This window comes from Capricornis sumatraensis, chromosome 2 (assembly GCF_032405125.1).
Source record: "Capricornis sumatraensis isolate serow.1 chromosome 2, serow.2, whole genome shotgun sequence".
Classification (NCBI taxonomy): Eukaryota; Metazoa; Chordata; class Mammalia; order Artiodactyla; family Bovidae; genus Capricornis; species Capricornis sumatraensis.
This window is the reverse complement of record NC_091070.1, coordinates 64,537,950-64,556,295: the sequence shown is the minus strand read 5'-3', so window position 1 is coordinate 64,556,295 and position 18,346 is coordinate 64,537,950. Positions and strand designations below refer to the sequence as shown.

Below are 18,346 nucleotides of genomic sequence, written 5' to 3'. Positions count from 1 at the left end.
GCAATAATCAGATTAAGCAGAGTTTGTTCAATTTGGCAAACTTTCATTAAATGACTGTCACTGTACTAATTTCTTGAGAAAACTGAGCTAAATGTGCAAGGTCCTGGCTCTAATGGAGTTTATTTAGAAAGGTGACACAACAAAGTACTGTTCTCAGAATTTAGTGTAAGAAACCATTCCTGTCTGAAAGGAATGTCTGCTGCATCTGAGTCGGGCCTTCAACTTCATAAGACAAGCAAGCAGCATTAAAAAACACAGGCATTCCAGGCAGGACAAGCTGGAAGAAGAGCTAGGAGTCCCATCTGACTGCACTGAGGGGTCCAATAGAGCTGATACACATTAAGTACAACTAAGAATGAAGGAGATAATTAGAAGAGGGAAAGCAAGAATTCATTCACTTCTCTCTATCTCCACTGCTTACACCCAGGTCAAGACCATCATGGTTCCCTTGCCTCCTGCCCAGGAAGGCGCTACCTCCCAGCCTCTCTTACAATTAGAACTGAGCCAATGTGATGTAGTTCTGGTAACAGGGTACCAGCCAAAGTGTTCACATCACTTCCAGGTCTGTTCTTAAACCCCCAAACCGTTATCTATACTTGCTCTTCCCTTTCCTGATGACTGTAAAGGCCATGGATTAAAGATAGAGTTAAAATATGGGTGGAGCCTGGCTGTTCAAGGTACCACTAGAGTTGCCCAAGAGAGAGGCCCAACTAACTACACTGTTTCGTGCGCAAAGAAAAAAAAAAAAAAAACTGTGGTGTTAAAACACTGATTTTTAAAATATTTCTTTCCAAGGTACAGCTCAGTCTCTCTTGATACCTTCCTAAGTAGTCTCTAATTCTCTGCCTCATTTGAACGCACACAACTACGAAAGCAATCCTCTTCAAACACAAACTGGATCACCATGTTGCTGTTTATTAGACTTCCAGGGCTTCCTGTTGCACCAGAATAAACTGAAATGCCTAACAAGACTGGCAAGGCCCTGTATCACCTGGCTTCTGCCCTCCTTTGCAATCTCATCTCAAACTACTCTCTCCCCTCATTTACCACATTCTATATGCACATGTTCTTCTTCTTGCTTATAACCTTCCTCCTCCTGTTGTTGTTCTCCATGTGGCCATTATAGTCCCATTTTTTAGGGCTCAGCTTACGTGGGCAGCTTAAGAGAGAACGAGAGAAACCCTCCAATACCTTATTTTATGGGACGTTACCCCTTGTTACTTTCTAGATCAGCCTCCTGTTTACTTCAAAAGCAGCCCATCTGTACCTTCTGAAAAATTTAACTGTTGTTATTAGTCAGGGGAGCTTAAAACACCTCTAAGTCCCGCAAAGCAAAAGGCAAGCCTGCTAAACTTTGATGGAAGCACTGTATTAATAGCCCTGTTTCTAAACCTGGAAAGTATATTAAGATTAAGGACACTTGGATAGCTTCCTCTCTCATGTCTTTTGATGTTAGCAATACTCTGGCAGTGTATGAAATGGCTCATCTACACATTTTAGTTTCAGGCTCACCAATGATGTGTATATTTATGGGTTTCATTAGTCTTCTCAACTTGCTCATTGATGTGGAGGAATTCAAGATAGATAAAACTGCCCCAGGCAACCCTCAGAAATAGCTCTCTTTCTCAAAACACTTTAAAAGGATTTATTTAAATCATAAGATGGCAACAGAAGATTGAATATTTTTATCACTATCTACATTTCTGAAAAAGTTCACCTAGCACTTTTTAAAAAAAAACTTAAAATTTGAAATATAAATTCATAGGAAATCATAAAAACAGTACAAAGAAGTACCCTTTACCCAGTTTGCCGTAATGGTAATATCTTAAATAACTAGAGTACAATGTCTAAAACAGGAGAATAACATTGTTACAATCCAGAGAGTTTATCAAATTTCACCAGTTTTAGGTGTACTTGTGTGAAGAGCTGACTCATCTGAAAAGACCCTCATGATGGGAAAGATTGAGGGCAGGAGGAGAAGGGGATGACAGAGGATGAGACGATTAAATGGCATCACCCACTCAATGGACATGGGTTTGGGTGAACTCCGGGAGTTGGTGATAGACAGGGAGGCACGGCATGCTGCGGTTCATGGGGTCGCAGAGTTAGACACAACTGAGTGACTGAACTGAACTAAACTGTGTGATTTTACGGTTCTATACAATTTTATCAGCAGAGGAGATTCTGGGCCTTGCATTTGTCTCTTATAGTTGCTATACGTTCGAAAGCTAATAAAAACAATCCACAGGTTCTGTATCTCAGGATTTAACCAACCAAATTAAAAATATTAAAAAATCCAGAAAGTTCCCAGAAGCAAAACTTAAATTTACCAGCAACTAGTTTCAAGCATTTATATTGCACTGGAATGGGTGAATTTAACTCAGATGACCATTATATCTACTACTGTGGGCAAGAATCCCTTAGAAGAAATGGATTAGCCATCATGGTCAACGAAAGTCTCAAAAATGACAGAATGATCTCTGTTCGTTTCCAAGGCAAACTGTTCAATGTCACAGTAATCCAAGTCTATGCCCCAACCAGTAACGCTGAAGAAACTGAAGTTGAACGGTTCTATGAAGACCTGCAAGACCTTTTAGAACTAACACCCAAAAAAGATGTCCTTTTCATTATAGGGGACTGTAATGCAAAAGTAGGAAGTCAAGAGAACACCTGGGGCAACAGGCAAACTTGGCCTTGGAATGCGGAATGTAGCAGGGCAAGGCTAATAGAATTTTGCCAAGAGAATGCACTGGTCATAGCCAACACTCTCTTCCAACAGCACAAGAGAAGACTCTACACATGGACATCACCAGATGGTCAACACCGAAATCAGATTGATTACATTCTTTGCAGCCAAAGATGGAGAAGCTCTATACTGTCAGCAAAAACAAGACCAGGAGCTGACTGTGGCTCAGATCATGAACTTCTTATTGCCAAATTCAGACTTAAATTGAAGAAAGTAAGGAAACCACTAGACCATTTAGGTATGACCTAAATCAAATCCCTTATGATTATACAGTAGAAGTGAGAAATAGATTTAAGGGACTAGATCTGATAGATAGAGTGCCTGATGAACTATGGATGGAGGTTCCTGACATTGCACAGGAGACAGGGATCCCCATGGAAAAGAAACACCAAAAAGCAAAATGGGTGTCAGGGGAGGCCTTATAAATAGTTGTGAAAAGAAGCGAAGCGAAAAGCAAAGGAGAAAAGGAAAGATATAAGCATCTGAATGCAGAGTTCCAAAGAATAGCAAGGAGAGATAAGAAAGCCTTCTTCAGTGATCAATGCAAAGAAATAGAGGAAAACAACAGAATGGGAAAGACTAGAGATCTCTTCAAGAAAATTACAAGGAAAAATTTCATGACAAGGTGGGCTCGATAAAGGATGGAAATGGTATGGACCTAACAGAAGCAGAAGATATTAAGAAGAGGTGACAAGAATACACAGAAGAACTGTACAAAAAAGATCTTCATGACCCAGATAACCATGACAGTGTGATCACTCACCTAGAGCCAGACATCCTGGAATGGGAAGTCAAGTGGGCCTTAGAAAGCATCACTACGAACAAAGCTAGTGGAAGTGATGGAATTCCAGTTGAGCTATTTCAAATCCTGAAAGATGATGCTGTGAAAGTGCTGCACTCAATATGCCAGCAAATTTGGAAAACTCAGCAGTGGCCACAGGACTGGAAAAGGTCAGTTTTCATCCCAATCCCAAAGAAAGGCAATGCCAAAGAATGCTCAAACTGCCACACAATTTCACTCATCTCACACGCTAGTAAGGGAATGCTCAAAATTCTCCAAGCCAGGGTTCAGCAATACATGAACCGTGAACTTCCAGATGTTCAAGCTGGTTTTAGAAAAGGCAAAGGAACCAGAGATCAAATTGCCAACATCCACTGGATCATCAAAAAAGCAAGAGAGTTCCAGAAAAACATCTATTTCTGCTTTATTGACTATGCCAAAGCCTTTGACTGTGTGGATCACAATAAACTGTGGAAAATTCTGAAAGAGATGGGAATACTAGATCACCTGACCTGCCTCTTGAGAAACCTATATGCAGGTCAGGAAGCAACAGTTAGAACTGGACATGGAACAACAGACTGGTTCCAAATAGGAAAAGGAGTACGTCAAGGCTATATATTGTCACCTGCTTATTTAACTTATGTGCAGAGTACATCATGAGAAATGCTGGGCTGGAAGAAGCACAAGCTGGAATCAAGATTGCCGGGAGAAATATCAATAACCTCAGATATGCAGATGACACCACCCTTATGGCAGAAAGTGAAGAGGAACTAAAAAGCCTCTTGATGAAAGTGAAAGAGGAGGGTGAAAAAGTTGGCTTAAAGCTCAACATTCAGAAAATGAAGATCATGGCATCCGGTCCCATCACTTCATGGGAAATAGATGGGGAAACAGTGGAAACAGTGTCAGACTTTATTTTGGGGGGCTCCAAAATCACTGCAGATGGTGATTGCAGTCATGAAATTAAAAGATGCTTACTGCTTGGAAGAAAAGTTATGACCAACCTAGACAGCATATTCAAAAGCAGAGACATTACTTTGCCGACTAAGGTCCGTCTAGTCAAGACTATGGTTTTTCCAGTAGTCATGTATGGATGTGAGAGTTGGACTGTGAAGAAGGCTGAGCGCCGAAGAATTGGTGCTCTTGAACTGTGGTGTTGGAGAAGACTCTTGAGAGTCCCTTGGACTGCAAGGAGACCCAACCAATCCATTCTGAAGGAGATCAGCCCTGGGATTTCTTTGGAAGGAATGATGCTAAAGCTGAAACTCCAGTACTTTGGCCACCTCATGCGAAGAGTTGACTCAGTGGAAAAGACTCTGATGCTGGGAGGAATTGGGGGCAGGAGGAGAAGGGGACGACAGAGGATGAGATGGCTGGATGGCATCACTGACTCGATGGATGTGAGTCTGAGTGAACCCCGGGAGTTGATGATGGACAGGGAGGCCTGGCGTGCTGCGATTCATGGGGTCGCAAAGAGTCGGACACGACTGAGCGACTGAACTGAACTGAGGTTTTGCAAGCAATCTAGAGATGAGTTAAAGTATATATCAGGATGTGCGAAAGTTATACACAAGTATTATGCTGTTTCATATGAGGGAGTTGAGGACCAGTAATCCCCAGGGGCCTGGAACCAATCCCCTGCAGATATCAAGGGTTGACTGTACTCATAATAAGATACATTTGCTTTAATTTGACTACAATTTTAACATCTTCACCTTCAGTTTAACAGACAGAAAACAGGATTTATGTACTCATGAGAGCTGATTTTTCTTACATTTCTTGAGCAGGAGATTATTAGGCAAAGTACGATTCAATTTTCTTAACATTTGTTGAAAATTTAGGTGCCAGGCACAGTGTCAGGATAGTGTGGGATAATAAAAACAAAGTAAGACACGGCTGTACCTTCAGGATATAAAAGCCAGTAGGGATGTACTAAATATAAATTTGGATGTAATTTCCCCAAACACCATAGTGCTTTCTAAAAGTGAATGTCAGCCTTTATTCAAACTGAGACATGCATAAGATTCCCAGTAGACAGCATCAACTCTCTCGGTCTGCCCATGCTACAAGGGCAAGCACTAGCAGGTTACTGGTAGGGTGCTGACAATATGCAACTTGTTAAGATAATAATGTTCTCTGGCAAGAAACTACGATTTTTTAAGAATTCACAAACCACAGACATTCACAGTAAAAGAGGCTTTGGAAAACAACATCATTTAACACCTTGATTATGAAATATATTCCCTTTGGTCCTATGTCAGAACATATAAAGTTGGAGACATACTGTTTATCTGACCTCTGATACAGCTAGGGAAGCAGTCACACTAAGTACTGGTATGGTTTTGGATTGCTGCTGGAGAAGGTTTGTTGCTGTTTTTAACTATACTGGTTGTTCAGTAAGGAATTCAAAATTTTGAAAGAACAGTAATTAAATTCGAATTCAGGAATGAATTCCAAATTATAAAATTAACCATTAGACAGCATTAATTCACAAGAACATTCAGATTCAAAGTAGAGCAATTTTTATGAAAATGAAGACCGCAGCAGGGTATTGTGAGGAAAGCAGGATACAGAAACTGCAAAGGTCAGATCTTTCTGGAACCTGATATCACACTGATACTAGTCATCAGAGCATCTTTCAGTCACCAACATCTTTTTCCCAATTATCCTTCTCCCATCTACTGCCCTCTGCTCCTACTCACTGCTTACGGAAGATCAAAGAGCAAAGAAGAATCAGAAAGTGTTATGAAAATGTTATGCCTGCTCTCTCTCTTCTAAGATAGGGAAATTACTATACTTTCTGTTGTTATCAGGTGACAGAATAACAGAGAAGCCTCTAAAAGAATGTCCAAATGAAAAACCAGAGAACAATATTTTGTTAATTTAAACTGTAGGTCCAAGTTTCAAACTTTAGCTGGTGAACATTATAGTCTTCTTTGGAACGTAGGCATAACTAAGCAGAGAATGTAATTAAAAACTTTTTTTGCTGTGTAATTAATACATCAAACTTTGTCAATAAAAAAATTATTACCACCCAAGATGAGAAAGTTGGAACAATTCCTAGCTCCTCCTGATTCTAGTCTTACAAGTAAAACTTCATTATTTCATTGCAAGTAATGTGAACTCTACACATTTTAAAAAATCCATATATAAAATATAAATATGAGAACATATTCCAAAGCGACTCATATACAATGTAATTTTGCCATTTGTTAGCCTATATGTTATAACCCAAATAGCCACATAGAAAAGAACAACACAGGCTCACCTACTTAAGATCTCTAAGGACTCAAGGCTGTATGTTGCTTCTCTGCTTTATGTTCTATTTATGTATTATACCAAAACTGCATTTTTTGCAAAGAAATATTTATTATATGCAAATAAGTTCACTGTGCAGTAGACCGTCTTTTAGTCTTCAACACTGACAACACTTTAGAATATGCACCCTCCACTAGGGCTTCCCTGGTATCTCAGCGGTAAAGAATCCACCTGTCGACGCAGGAGACATGGGTTCAATCCCTGGTTGGGGAAGATACCACATGCTGCCGTGCAACGAAGCCCATACACCACAACTATTAAGCCTGTGATCTAGAGCCTGTGAACTTCAACTTTTGAGCCCACGTGCTGCAACTACTGAAGCTCGTGAGCCCTAGAGCCAGTGCTCTGGAACAAGAGAAACCACTGCAATGAGAAGCCTGGGCACAGCACCTAGAGAGTAGCCCCTGCTCACCACAATAAGAGAAAGCTCATGCAGCAACAAAGACTCACCACAGCCAAAAATAAATGATTTTTTAAAACTTTCATTAACAGGCAGTAAAGCCCAAGTGTTGTCCTTTGTAGATAAAACTTATACACTGACATTATTATTATTAATCAATGTGTGCCTTGAATTTATGTTTTCAGTAGTAGCGATTATCTCGCATTAAGCTCTGACCAAGTTTCCCTTGAGAGCAACAGAATCTTCTGAAATTTAGCTGGTTGGGGTTTGATATGCAATTTATGGTAAGCCTAGTCCCCCTTAATAGGCCTCACTAACTGATGCTCTTAGGAAATGTTTCACCGACCACAGACAAAATGGAGCCAGTAATTTTTACTGACTACTGTCCCATAGCATGTTAACACATGACATGTAACCCTCAAGCCCTTAACAGATACATTCCTGAGCTGGACATTTCCTTCTGGTCAACAAATTAGATACTGGATTTCCATAATCTGAACTATCAGCAATTCAAAACTACCAAAAGAATCACAGCAGGAGCAGTTAGAATGCTACATGATAAACAAATCTAAAACTCTTAATGACATATGTTCATCCAGAAGGGAGAAAACACACACATGTGCGGACATGGATAATGTCATCATCAGTTAATTTAACGACATTTCTCATGATGTATTAAAACAGTATTATTTTTTTTAAAAAGTATTATTCTAGGAACCACTTATACTCATTTACAACACCCTCAACGGTACAATGCTTGGTAAGAATAAATACTAAAAGAGAGAGAAGAATTAATCTACAGAACTCACAAAGATGATTACCTGGTAGTCTGGTTTTGTAAAATAATCCAAAGAGGAAATGTGCTCCAGAAAGATGCTGAATTCTGGAGGGAGATGTTTTAACATAAGCCTGTGGTCATACCTTTCCTTAATAGAGCCCACTTGTTCCTGGGAAGTAAAGAGAAAAGGAACCAAAGTCAATTTCTCTTGGAAGCTACATATTAAGAGCTTCTCAGTAACAGTCTCAAGGGTATGTAAAATTGAACAATATAATGTGACAATTAAAAATTAAAAGCCTAACTGACATTTCTTTTCTTGGCAACCATCAGTGTTTTCTCTGTTTTGTAGATATTCATTTGTGTCATATTTTAGATTCTACACTGTAAGCGATATCACATGGTTATGTGTCTTTTTCTAACTTACTTCACTTAAAAGACCTAACTGACTTTAAAAAAGAGAACTAGTGAAAATAAAGCTAAGATAGCTTGAAATCTAATCAGAAATGACAGCTGTACTTAAATTAGCATTTTCATAGAAAAAGTTATAATATCAGCTCACAAAAAGAAAAATATACATATTAGGATATAGTGAAAGGGTTGGAAAATGTTAACTCTTATACATAAGTATACTTTCAACAAAAAATGCCTACCCAGGAGAAATTTTTACTCCTTCCCCTACCAAAACTGACGCTTCTATTTTGAAAATTACCTTGTCCTTTATTTTTCTCCAAGGGAGCTGACCAACCACAAATTCCACCAACATGTAGAACAAGGACCAAAGGTCATCATGTCTTCCCATTTCCTTCATAAGCAAAAGAGAATTCAGTCACATTAACATTACTGCTCCTGTGAGTACATTACATTGTTTAAGGCCTAATCATTGTGTTTTCATTTTCCCATAAAACTATCTGGCAGGTATATCTATGTATCCGTATAGTTATAAAGCAATCTACATGGTAGAACAGATTTACTGAAAAACTTTCGATATAAAGAACACCCAAAAACCCAGAAATACTGGAAATAATGTTTTTAAGAACCCATTAATTAATAAATGAGTTAATTAATTAGTAAAGGAAGGTGGCTGCCAAGGAATTCAGAGGAGGGGGAAAGGGGAGTCAGTGCTAAGTGGGTACAGAGTTTCAATGTTGCAAAATGAAAAGTTGTAGAAATCTGGTGCAAAATAATGTGGATATACTTAACACTACTTAATTGTATATATCAAAATGTTTAAGGCGGCAAATTGAATGTTATGTGTTCTTTACTACAATATATAAAAAAGATGAAGTAGCAGCAAAGAAAATCTTTAGAACCAAAATGAAAAGAAAGCTGGAAACATGAAAAGCAACCTAAGACTGAAGCTTTGGTTTTGGCTGTTTGGAGGCATCTGTCATAGGTTTATCAACCAGGGTTTTATCAGTCATGTAGGGGACAGGTGTAAAAACATTAAGCCTACACAAGACAGGAGTTGTAACTGAGACACTGCCCCACCTCTACCCCTACCATATACCTAGGACCCTCAAAGGGCTATCTTTAATGCAATATTTGGTACGTACGTTATTACTACAATAATTTTATTCCTGGTAAAATTTGACCACTATCAAAGAGATAGTGTTATTTTAAAACAAAAACAAACAAACAAAAAACAACATCCTGAGAATCTGTTACCATGGGCCTACCCCTCACTCAGATTTGGGGTTTAAATTTATATTGTCTCAGATTTATATTGTCTATGTGGTCCAGGAAACCAAGTCCAGAAATGGTGTTTTCTGGGTGATCCTATTCTGCAGTAATGATAGATGCAAATGAAAATCCTCTCAAGGTAAAAAAGCACCCTTAAATTTAGGCCTCTTTGAAGTCTTATAGATAAAACCCCACCAGATCATTATTTAAAATAGCCCAGGTTCCTCTGTCCACAGGATTCTCCAGGCAAGAATACTGGAGTGGGTTGCCATTTTATTCTCCAGGGGATCTTTCTGACTCAGGGATCAAACCCACATCTCCTGCATTGGTAGGCAAATTCTTTACCACTGAGTGACCAGGGAAGCCCTTAGGAAGCATTACAAATCTCAAAGAGAATAAATATAAAGAAATCCACGCCAAAGCAGATTTGAAAATTTCTACAGGACACCGAAGACAAAGAGAAGATACCAAAAGTAGTCAAGAAAAAAAAAGACAATTAAATGCAAGTTTCCCTGGTGGCTCAGACGGTAAAAGCATCTGCTTAAAATGTGGAAGACCCAGGTTCTATCCCTGGGTGGGGAAGATCTCCTGGAGAAGGAAATGGCAACCCACTCCAGTACTCTTGCCTGGAAAATTTTATGGATGGAGGAGCCTCATAGGCTACAGTCCATGGGGTCCCAAAGAGTTGGACACAACTGAGTGATTTCACTTTCACTTTTCACTTTCAGCAAGAATGGACAAAGATCTCAGTAAGAACCACAGAACCAGAAGTAAAATAATTTCTTCAAAGTATTATGATAAATGGGCTTCCCAGGTGGTGCAGTGGTAAAGAATCCTCCTGCCAAAGCAGGAGACATGGGTTTGATCCCTGTGTCAGGAAGATCCCCTGGAGTAGGAAATGACAACCCACTTCAGTAATAGTGCCTAGAAAATTCCATGTATAGAGGAACCTAGTAGGCTACAATCCATGGGGTTGGAAAGTTGGCCATGATTGAGTGACGGAGCGCACACACATTGCGATAAAACAAGTATTAACAAAGGATTAAAATGCAGGAAAACAATGAGATGAAGTAAACAGTATTCAAGTATTTTGAAAAGTCCTTGTATTGTTTGGAAATTATTCATGTTAGAAGTTTCAGATTCTCTAAATAAACCTGCTTTCACTTAAAAGAAAACAAAAAACAAACAAAAATGGTTAAGATTTAGGTACCCCCAAAATAGAAATGCAGTGCATTAAGTTTAAAAATTATCAAATCAAGGTCACAGAGCATGGAAGAAAGAAGTATATTAGAATTACCTGGGAATTATTTTTAAACTAGACAACAATCTCTCAAGGTTCTGCTAGTTGTATTCCTCTGTCACCACATACATTGACGGTAAGTATTGTGAAGCTGTGCTAACGTATAAAGCATTCTATTCCTCAGATGTGTTAGGACCAGAAAAGAAGGGTAAGAACCACTGCAATATGTGATCAAATTTCCCTATCAACATTAATAAGTAGGTTAACAGAACAGCTGATAGATCACTCTATGCTGGAAAGGCTTTTAGAAGAAATCTGTACTCTTCAAATTAAAAAAAAAAAACACATAATCTCTTTCTAGTAGTTATTTTGGAAATGCTTATATTATGATCCCTGAACATGTTTATGCTTATCTCAACATGAATGTCATATTTCAAAGATTCCAATGTGAACATATTCTTTTACAGAATTAATTTGAAAGCATAGTACTCCTAAAATTTTGCAAGAATCAATCTGGAGAATGAACACTTTCTTTTCAAGACAGAATAATTAACTAAATACCACAAAATAAAGCACACTGAATCAAATCAAATGAGTTACAAATGCTTAGCTGAGTATTTCACACAGATAAAAAAATACTTTAACTATTTTCAATTTATAATCACATCCTAAGAAACCAAGTTAACTGAAGCATTGCGTGTAAAACCACAGCATTCTCGTCCTATTACATTTAGCATCAGTCAAGTTTTAATTAAAGCAGTTTTGGCTGCACAAGAATAAGGTAACAAAAATCAAGAAATTTCTCTTTATCAAGGAATCACATGTTAAATTTCCCAACTCTGTCCAAACAAATTCAAGGATTGAGAATCCATAAAGTACTCACCTTTCCTACTCACAACTAAAGTTCAGGGTGAGGAAAAAAAGTATTAGAGCAAAACAAAAGGATAAAAGTAAGAAAAAAAAGAGAGGTTTTTAAAATTTAACCCAAAAAGAGATGAACAATTCACTAAAGATGAAAGAAAAATTTAAGCTTCTATATTTTAGATCTTCATAAAAACAAATGTTTGATGGAGAGAGAATATAATAGATTAGATGTATCTTACAGATAAAATGATGACCTACATTTCATTACGTATTGATAATATGAATTCCCAAATAAATTCTTGAAATAGAACACAGATGTCTTATTTATGCAAAATTCTTTAATAAATGTATTAATACTTACTTATATCTAATTAAGGACACAAGAGTCCCCATAGATGTGTATATAATTAGCTATTAGATTTTCTGCCAAATTCAATTTTATTTTCTCTGTAGCTGTACACATCTATTATATATCCACTATACACCTTACCATGCATTAGTATTACTAACACCTCTGCACTCTAATGTAAAGAAGTCAATCTGATTCGAGCATCAGCATGCTCATACAGTTATGACTCGAGTTCAGACACCTACCCTGTTCCGATGAGCATTGATTGATGCATAACGAACTGTCCCTCGAAAGCCTGCCACAGCTCGAGGCTACAAAACCAAGCAAAGAGTAATAAATGAGCTTTAAGTAGCATAAGATTCAGCACAGGTGAGCTCATGAAGTAGAAGGAGAAACATGTATTATAGTCAAGAAAACATGACTTAAATTTCTAACTTTTTTTAATAACTGAAATTATAATAATTAGAGGAGAATATCTCTAAATCATATGTTTAAAATATAATAGCTATTAATGAGCCCTATTTTAATTATCAATGAATCTCATTTTTTATACCTACATTTTAAAATAAAGTAGGATTTATGATAAATAAACTCTATCCATGAGAAAACATAAATGCTTTCATGTACCCAGAATCATGCCAAGCATCATAGTATATACATTAATATTCAGACTCTGGTTACAAATAAGTACATTAAAAACATGAGGTCTAAGCAAACTAAGATACCAACTCTTTGTCTTGGCTATATCACTCAAACTCAATTCAGAGATGGTGGCAACTTGAACCTCTCCCTGTACGTGTAATTCACATATTCATAAACTCAAGTTATTGCACACTTATTATGTGCCAGGTACTGGAATAAACTCTACATAATATGTGAATCCCAGTCCCAGAGAGCTCAACTTGGAATAAAGTCTAAATTCCAGTTATTTGGCCTATAACACCTTCCATGATTCTGGCATTTGCCTCATGCCAAAATGGATTTACTTGAGGTTTCCCCTCCAATCAAGTTTGTTTCTAGCACAAGACTTTGTACTTGTTACTCTCTCTAGCTGGAACTCCATCTCTCTACACACCTCCAATGGCAGGCTCTTCTATCCCAAATTCAGCCCTCTGCTTGAATGTCACCGCCTCAGAGAAATATTCTTTAATCATCATAATTTAAAATAATATCTGCCCTTGCAATGCCACTCTGTTCTTTTACTCTGCTTTATTTTTTTTCACAAAACATCTTTTGCTACCTAAAATTGACTTTATTCATATTTTTACTTATTTGGTTTTTCCCTGCTTCTTTCAATGGAATATAAACCCTGTGATGGCAAAGTCTTTGTTTTGCCCACTTTACAGACACAGAAACAAGTTCCAAAAAATAAACTTATTTGAGGACACAGAATTAGTAGGTGATAAAACCAGGCATCAACCAAGGTCTTCTGACTTGAAATCATACACTCTATTTCATGCTAAATCACTTCAGTCGTGTCCAACTCTGTGCAACCCCATGGACTGTAGCCCACCAGGCTCCTCTGCCCATGGGATTCTCCAGGCAAGAATGCTGGAGTGGGCTGCCATTTCGTTCTCTATGTTTCTACTTTACTGTTTCACAAATATCAAGTCAGTGCCTTTAAGATTCACGGATGATGCTATAGCTCAACAGGAAAACTGCCGTACTTTAAAATGATCATGGCCAATAATTTTCATTAGTAGAATTTTTTGCTCTCTTTTTTAGTAATGTCAAATTATCCTCAATTAACATGTACTAATGTGGTAGTCTGAAGAGATTACAATGAATGTTATTTTAAAAGTCTTCAGTTATCAGAGTCGTCTCAGCCATATGCTACACAGATAAACATTCTATGTGTTCTTCCTCCATTTGTTCATTTCTGCAACCTGTGTTTAATCTGTTCATATTAATTATCTACTTATTTCTTCTTTCATCAACTTATCTTTTCTCCTTCAGTTATTCCTTTTTAGTTTCAAGATTTAACTATTTTTAAAATGCTCTTTGTATTTAATGTCAAGTCTCAGGAATCAAAAATTTCTGCAATCTATTTAAGCTCCCTTTTTTCCCTTAGCTGCCATTCACTGACAATCACAGTCAACAGATCTCAATATTTTCCTAAGACATCATGACTAACAGGAATATCTAATATTCTCAATTTGGTTGATGTAACTCTGAGGTTGGAGATTTCTCCTTCTAGAAGGAAAACAATTAAGAGTCCTTCGTTCTGGCTCTGACCTTACTTTTGCCATGGAAAGGTTGAGACAGAGGTAAAGAGATCAGCTGCCTAGGGAGATTTTGATGTGATCCCTCCAAGAAATAATACCAGGTCAAAGAAATTCAGCCACCTTAAATGATACAGAAAAAACAATTCAACCTAACTGGGGAAAGCAGCTATAAACGCAGGTAACTGTAATTGAAAGTAGATTATAATAAACACCATTAGCAAAGTACAATGAACTATGAAAGTCTAGGAGTGGTAAGAATTAGTTTTACTTGGTGAGAAGAAAGGAGAAGTCCTGTGGAGGAAGGATGTCTTAAGAATAAGGCAACACATAACTGAGCCTTGAAATAGATGATCTCCAGAAACTGCCTCAACTGATGATAATTTGGCAATAGCTATTTCAGACGGTAAAGATCTGCCTGCAATGCAGGAGACCTGGGTTCAAGCCCAGGTCAGGAAGATCCCCTGGAGAAGAAAATGGCAACCCACTCCAGTATTCTTGCCTGGAGAATGCCATGGACAAAGGAGCCTGGCAGGCTACCGTCCATGAGATTGCAAAGAGTGGGACATGACTGAGTGACTTTCACTATTAACCATCAAAGCTGCAAATGCATACGTTCTCTTTGACCCAGCAATTACACTTCTGGAGATTTGTCCTACAGACAGACACTTTGCAGCTGCTCTATATTCTGACACGGAAAGATCTCCTGACACACTGTAAAGTGAAAGAAAAAGGGAAGTGTACATTATGCTATCTTTTGAATCAAAAGGAAAAAATAAGAGTACACATTTGTACTTATTGTACACACATAATGAACTTCAGAAAGAATATGTTAAGGAACTAAACATTAAGAACAGAGGAGCCTGGCAGGCTATGGTACATAGGGTCACAAAGAGTCAGACACAACTGAAGCAACTAACCAGAAGCAGCATGCAAGCATTATCTTAAAATGCCCAGTTTCCAACAAGAAAAAATTACAAGACATGCAAAGAAACAAGAAAGTGTGACCCATATATGTAAAAAAAAAAAGTAGGCAACAAAAACCACTTATGAGAATGACTAGATGCTGGACATAAAAAGATTTCAAAGTGGGTATTATAAATATGTTCACAGAACTAAAGGAAAGCTTGATTAAAGAAAGGAAAGTATAACGGCAATGCCATATCAAACAGAAATTTTAATAAAGAGAAATTTTAAAACAGAACTAAATGTAAATTCTGGGTATGACAAACACAGTAACTGAAACAAAAGTAGTATATGATGTAGAAAGAAGCTCAGACTGCAAAAAAGACCCTTGATCCTAAAGGGGTAATGTGTTTTCTTACAAGATACACTCTAACTCTGTGCATGTTTTTAAAAGCTGTAACACTCAATAATAAAATTAATGAATACTATCTGTAACATAATCATAAACTCTATATGATACTTCTTGGATGATATCCATTCTGATACACCATCGGCATTTCTTTAAAAAGAGTGATACTATAATAAGTTAATTCTCAAATATTTAATAATAGTATGAAAAATCTTACTGGTCTGACGTCACCACAGGAATTGGTAAACTGTCGAGCCAGGCCAAAATCAAGCATATAACATTTCCGACACGTACTAGGAAAGCGACCCATGGCAAAGTTTGACTAGAAAATAAAGAATGAAAACATACCTATTATTATTATACTTAGTCCTTATATCTTATCCTTCCTGTATTTTAATTCTTCTATTTAAACTCTATATAATACACATCCCACATATACTGCTCTGGTCAATGTTTATTGGATATTAACACATTATTTTGCTGCAGGTTCTATTAATGCCTAAGATCAGGTGAACTTGAGCAAAAAATTTATTTGATTATTATAAAGTTACATAAAATACAACACTGATTTAATTGGAGTCAGTACTTATTAAAGTTTCTTGAAATTCTAGTCTAAATCACTACTTAAACAAACACCCAACCCTTATTTTTTTAAATGGGAAGAACTAGGAGTGAACAAAATAGAATATATAGTCCAGAAATTGAAATGAATTTCCTATAAGCATCATGAAGCTGAATTTCACTAAGTGCAAAAATGAAAATACAATTCAAGGAAACATAACAGACTTAAGGACAATATATTTTCCATGCTTCCCTTAACAAAGATAAATGTAGCATTAACTGACCACAGGTTTGCAAAAATGGGTATATTAAGTAAAAGAATTTATAAAAGCAAAAGTCTAATTGTTATAGAATTGTTAGCTTTTATTTTAAAATACTGTTCTACTTAGGGAGCTTTCTAATCATATTGGAAACTCTTCAATTACTATGCTTCTCAAATAATGACATTTAACTTGACATGGAAATAAAAGCAGGAAAAATCTACATTACATTAAGTCTGACTCAACTATGTTAATTTTAGCTGTCATCTTCACGTAAGCTGTTTAATTTTTGAAATCATGTAGCAACAGATGGGTATAATTTTCAACTGCAACAAGCAACACAGTAAATTTATAGTAAATACAGCATATCAGAAATGGGTCATTTCCCCTGTGAGTAACACAAAAACCAAGGAGAAAATAAAAGCATATTTAACAGTTACAGAAATTGCAATTTCTAGGAAAACAGAATAGAAAAAAATACTATATTGGCACGGTAGCACTCAGGAGAAAAAGCAAGCTCTTTTATAATTGATGGTTTCTTTCAAGTATAATTTGTCACTTGAGAAATAGTTCAAAGAACACAATGCCAACATCTAAAAACAACATGAATCTGTATTTTTAACCAATATCAGAAAAAAGAAATCCAAAGAATGACTATCAATTTAGGTGTAAGGCTAAGTAAGTATCAGTGTTAACACATAAGTCAAACATGAGTAATTTTTAATTTGGCTGCTGAACAACTTTCATTGTATGAGAAAAGCTCTTGATTATAAGTTATAGTATATAATTATCATTTTTTAAAAATTAAAAGGCAAGTTACAATACATTTCAAGTTTACATCTCTGCCACAGAAACTGAAATATTATCTTGTATTTAACATAGAAACCTACATTTGTAATTTAATGTGTCCCATCATAAGACTGGGCTTCCCAGGTGGTGCCGTGGTAAAGAACCTGCCTGCCAATGCAGGAGACACAAGAGATGTGTGTTTGATCCCTGGGTTGGGAAGATCCTCTGGAATAGGAAATGGCAACCTGCTCCAATATTCTTTCCTGGAAGATTTCATGGACAGAGGAGTCTGGTAGGCTACAATCCATAGAGTTGCAAAGAGTCTGACACTACTGAGTGAGTGAGCACACACACACATGGTAAGACCAAGAGCACCAAGCAAACTCATTCTGAGCTCTGGCAGGAAAAGGCCCCCTACCGGTTTGATGTCTCGGTGCAAGAATCCCACAGAATGGATGCTCTCAATAGACTCCAGAATCTGTCTACCCAAGCGAAGAGTAGTGCTAATGGTGAACGTGCCCCGGGACTGGCTACGGCGTAGATCTGCCAGATTCCGACCCTGTGGAAACCAAATAAACGCTTTCAAGTGTGCTACTGAAAGCATGGGAGAAGAGCAGAGAATTATTCGTTTACCATTAAAAGATGTTTTGACTGAAATAGCAAGGATTTTATCTGAATCATGATCCTCTCACTCGAGAAGAATTCTCTTAAGATAATGTATGAAGATTTCAGACAAATTTAAGAATAACCAAAAGTTTTTTAAGTTGTTTCTTTTAAAAAAATTTTTTTTAAAACGAAGGACTCTTTAAATTCAATAGTACTTCACAGTTTGCAAGTTTCACACACATGATTTCATATAATGCCATAAAAACACTTCAAAAATCTCCTATCCCTATATTGCCCCATCTCCTGCTTCCCTCTCCCCACTGTGAACCTGCTTCTTTTTTGTTTTACTCACTAGTTTGTTATAATTTTTAGGTTTCACATAAAAGTTATATCCTGTAGTATTTGTCTTTATCTTTTCTGTGTCTATAACATATTAT

The 18,346-nt window shown here is 37.0% G+C and overlaps 1 protein-coding gene across 1 annotated transcript in view; it reads right to left on the bottom strand.

Annotated features, from left to right (window-relative positions):
• TTBK2 (tau tubulin kinase 2) overlaps positions 1-18,346 on the bottom strand; it is an 88,557-nt gene that overhangs the window by 31,456 nt on the left and 38,755 nt on the right. Inside the window, exons 4-8 of the mRNA XM_068966496.1 lie at positions 17,722-17,862; positions 15,911-16,015; positions 12,402-12,467; positions 8,733-8,825; positions 8,067-8,192 (exon numbers count right to left, since the gene is read on the bottom strand). Coding sequence (XP_068822597.1) covers positions 8,067-8,192; positions 8,733-8,825; positions 12,402-12,467; positions 15,911-16,015; positions 17,722-17,862 — 531 coding nt within the window. The remainder of the gene's footprint in view (positions 1-8,066; positions 8,193-8,732; positions 8,826-12,401; positions 12,468-15,910; positions 16,016-17,721; positions 17,863-18,346) is intronic.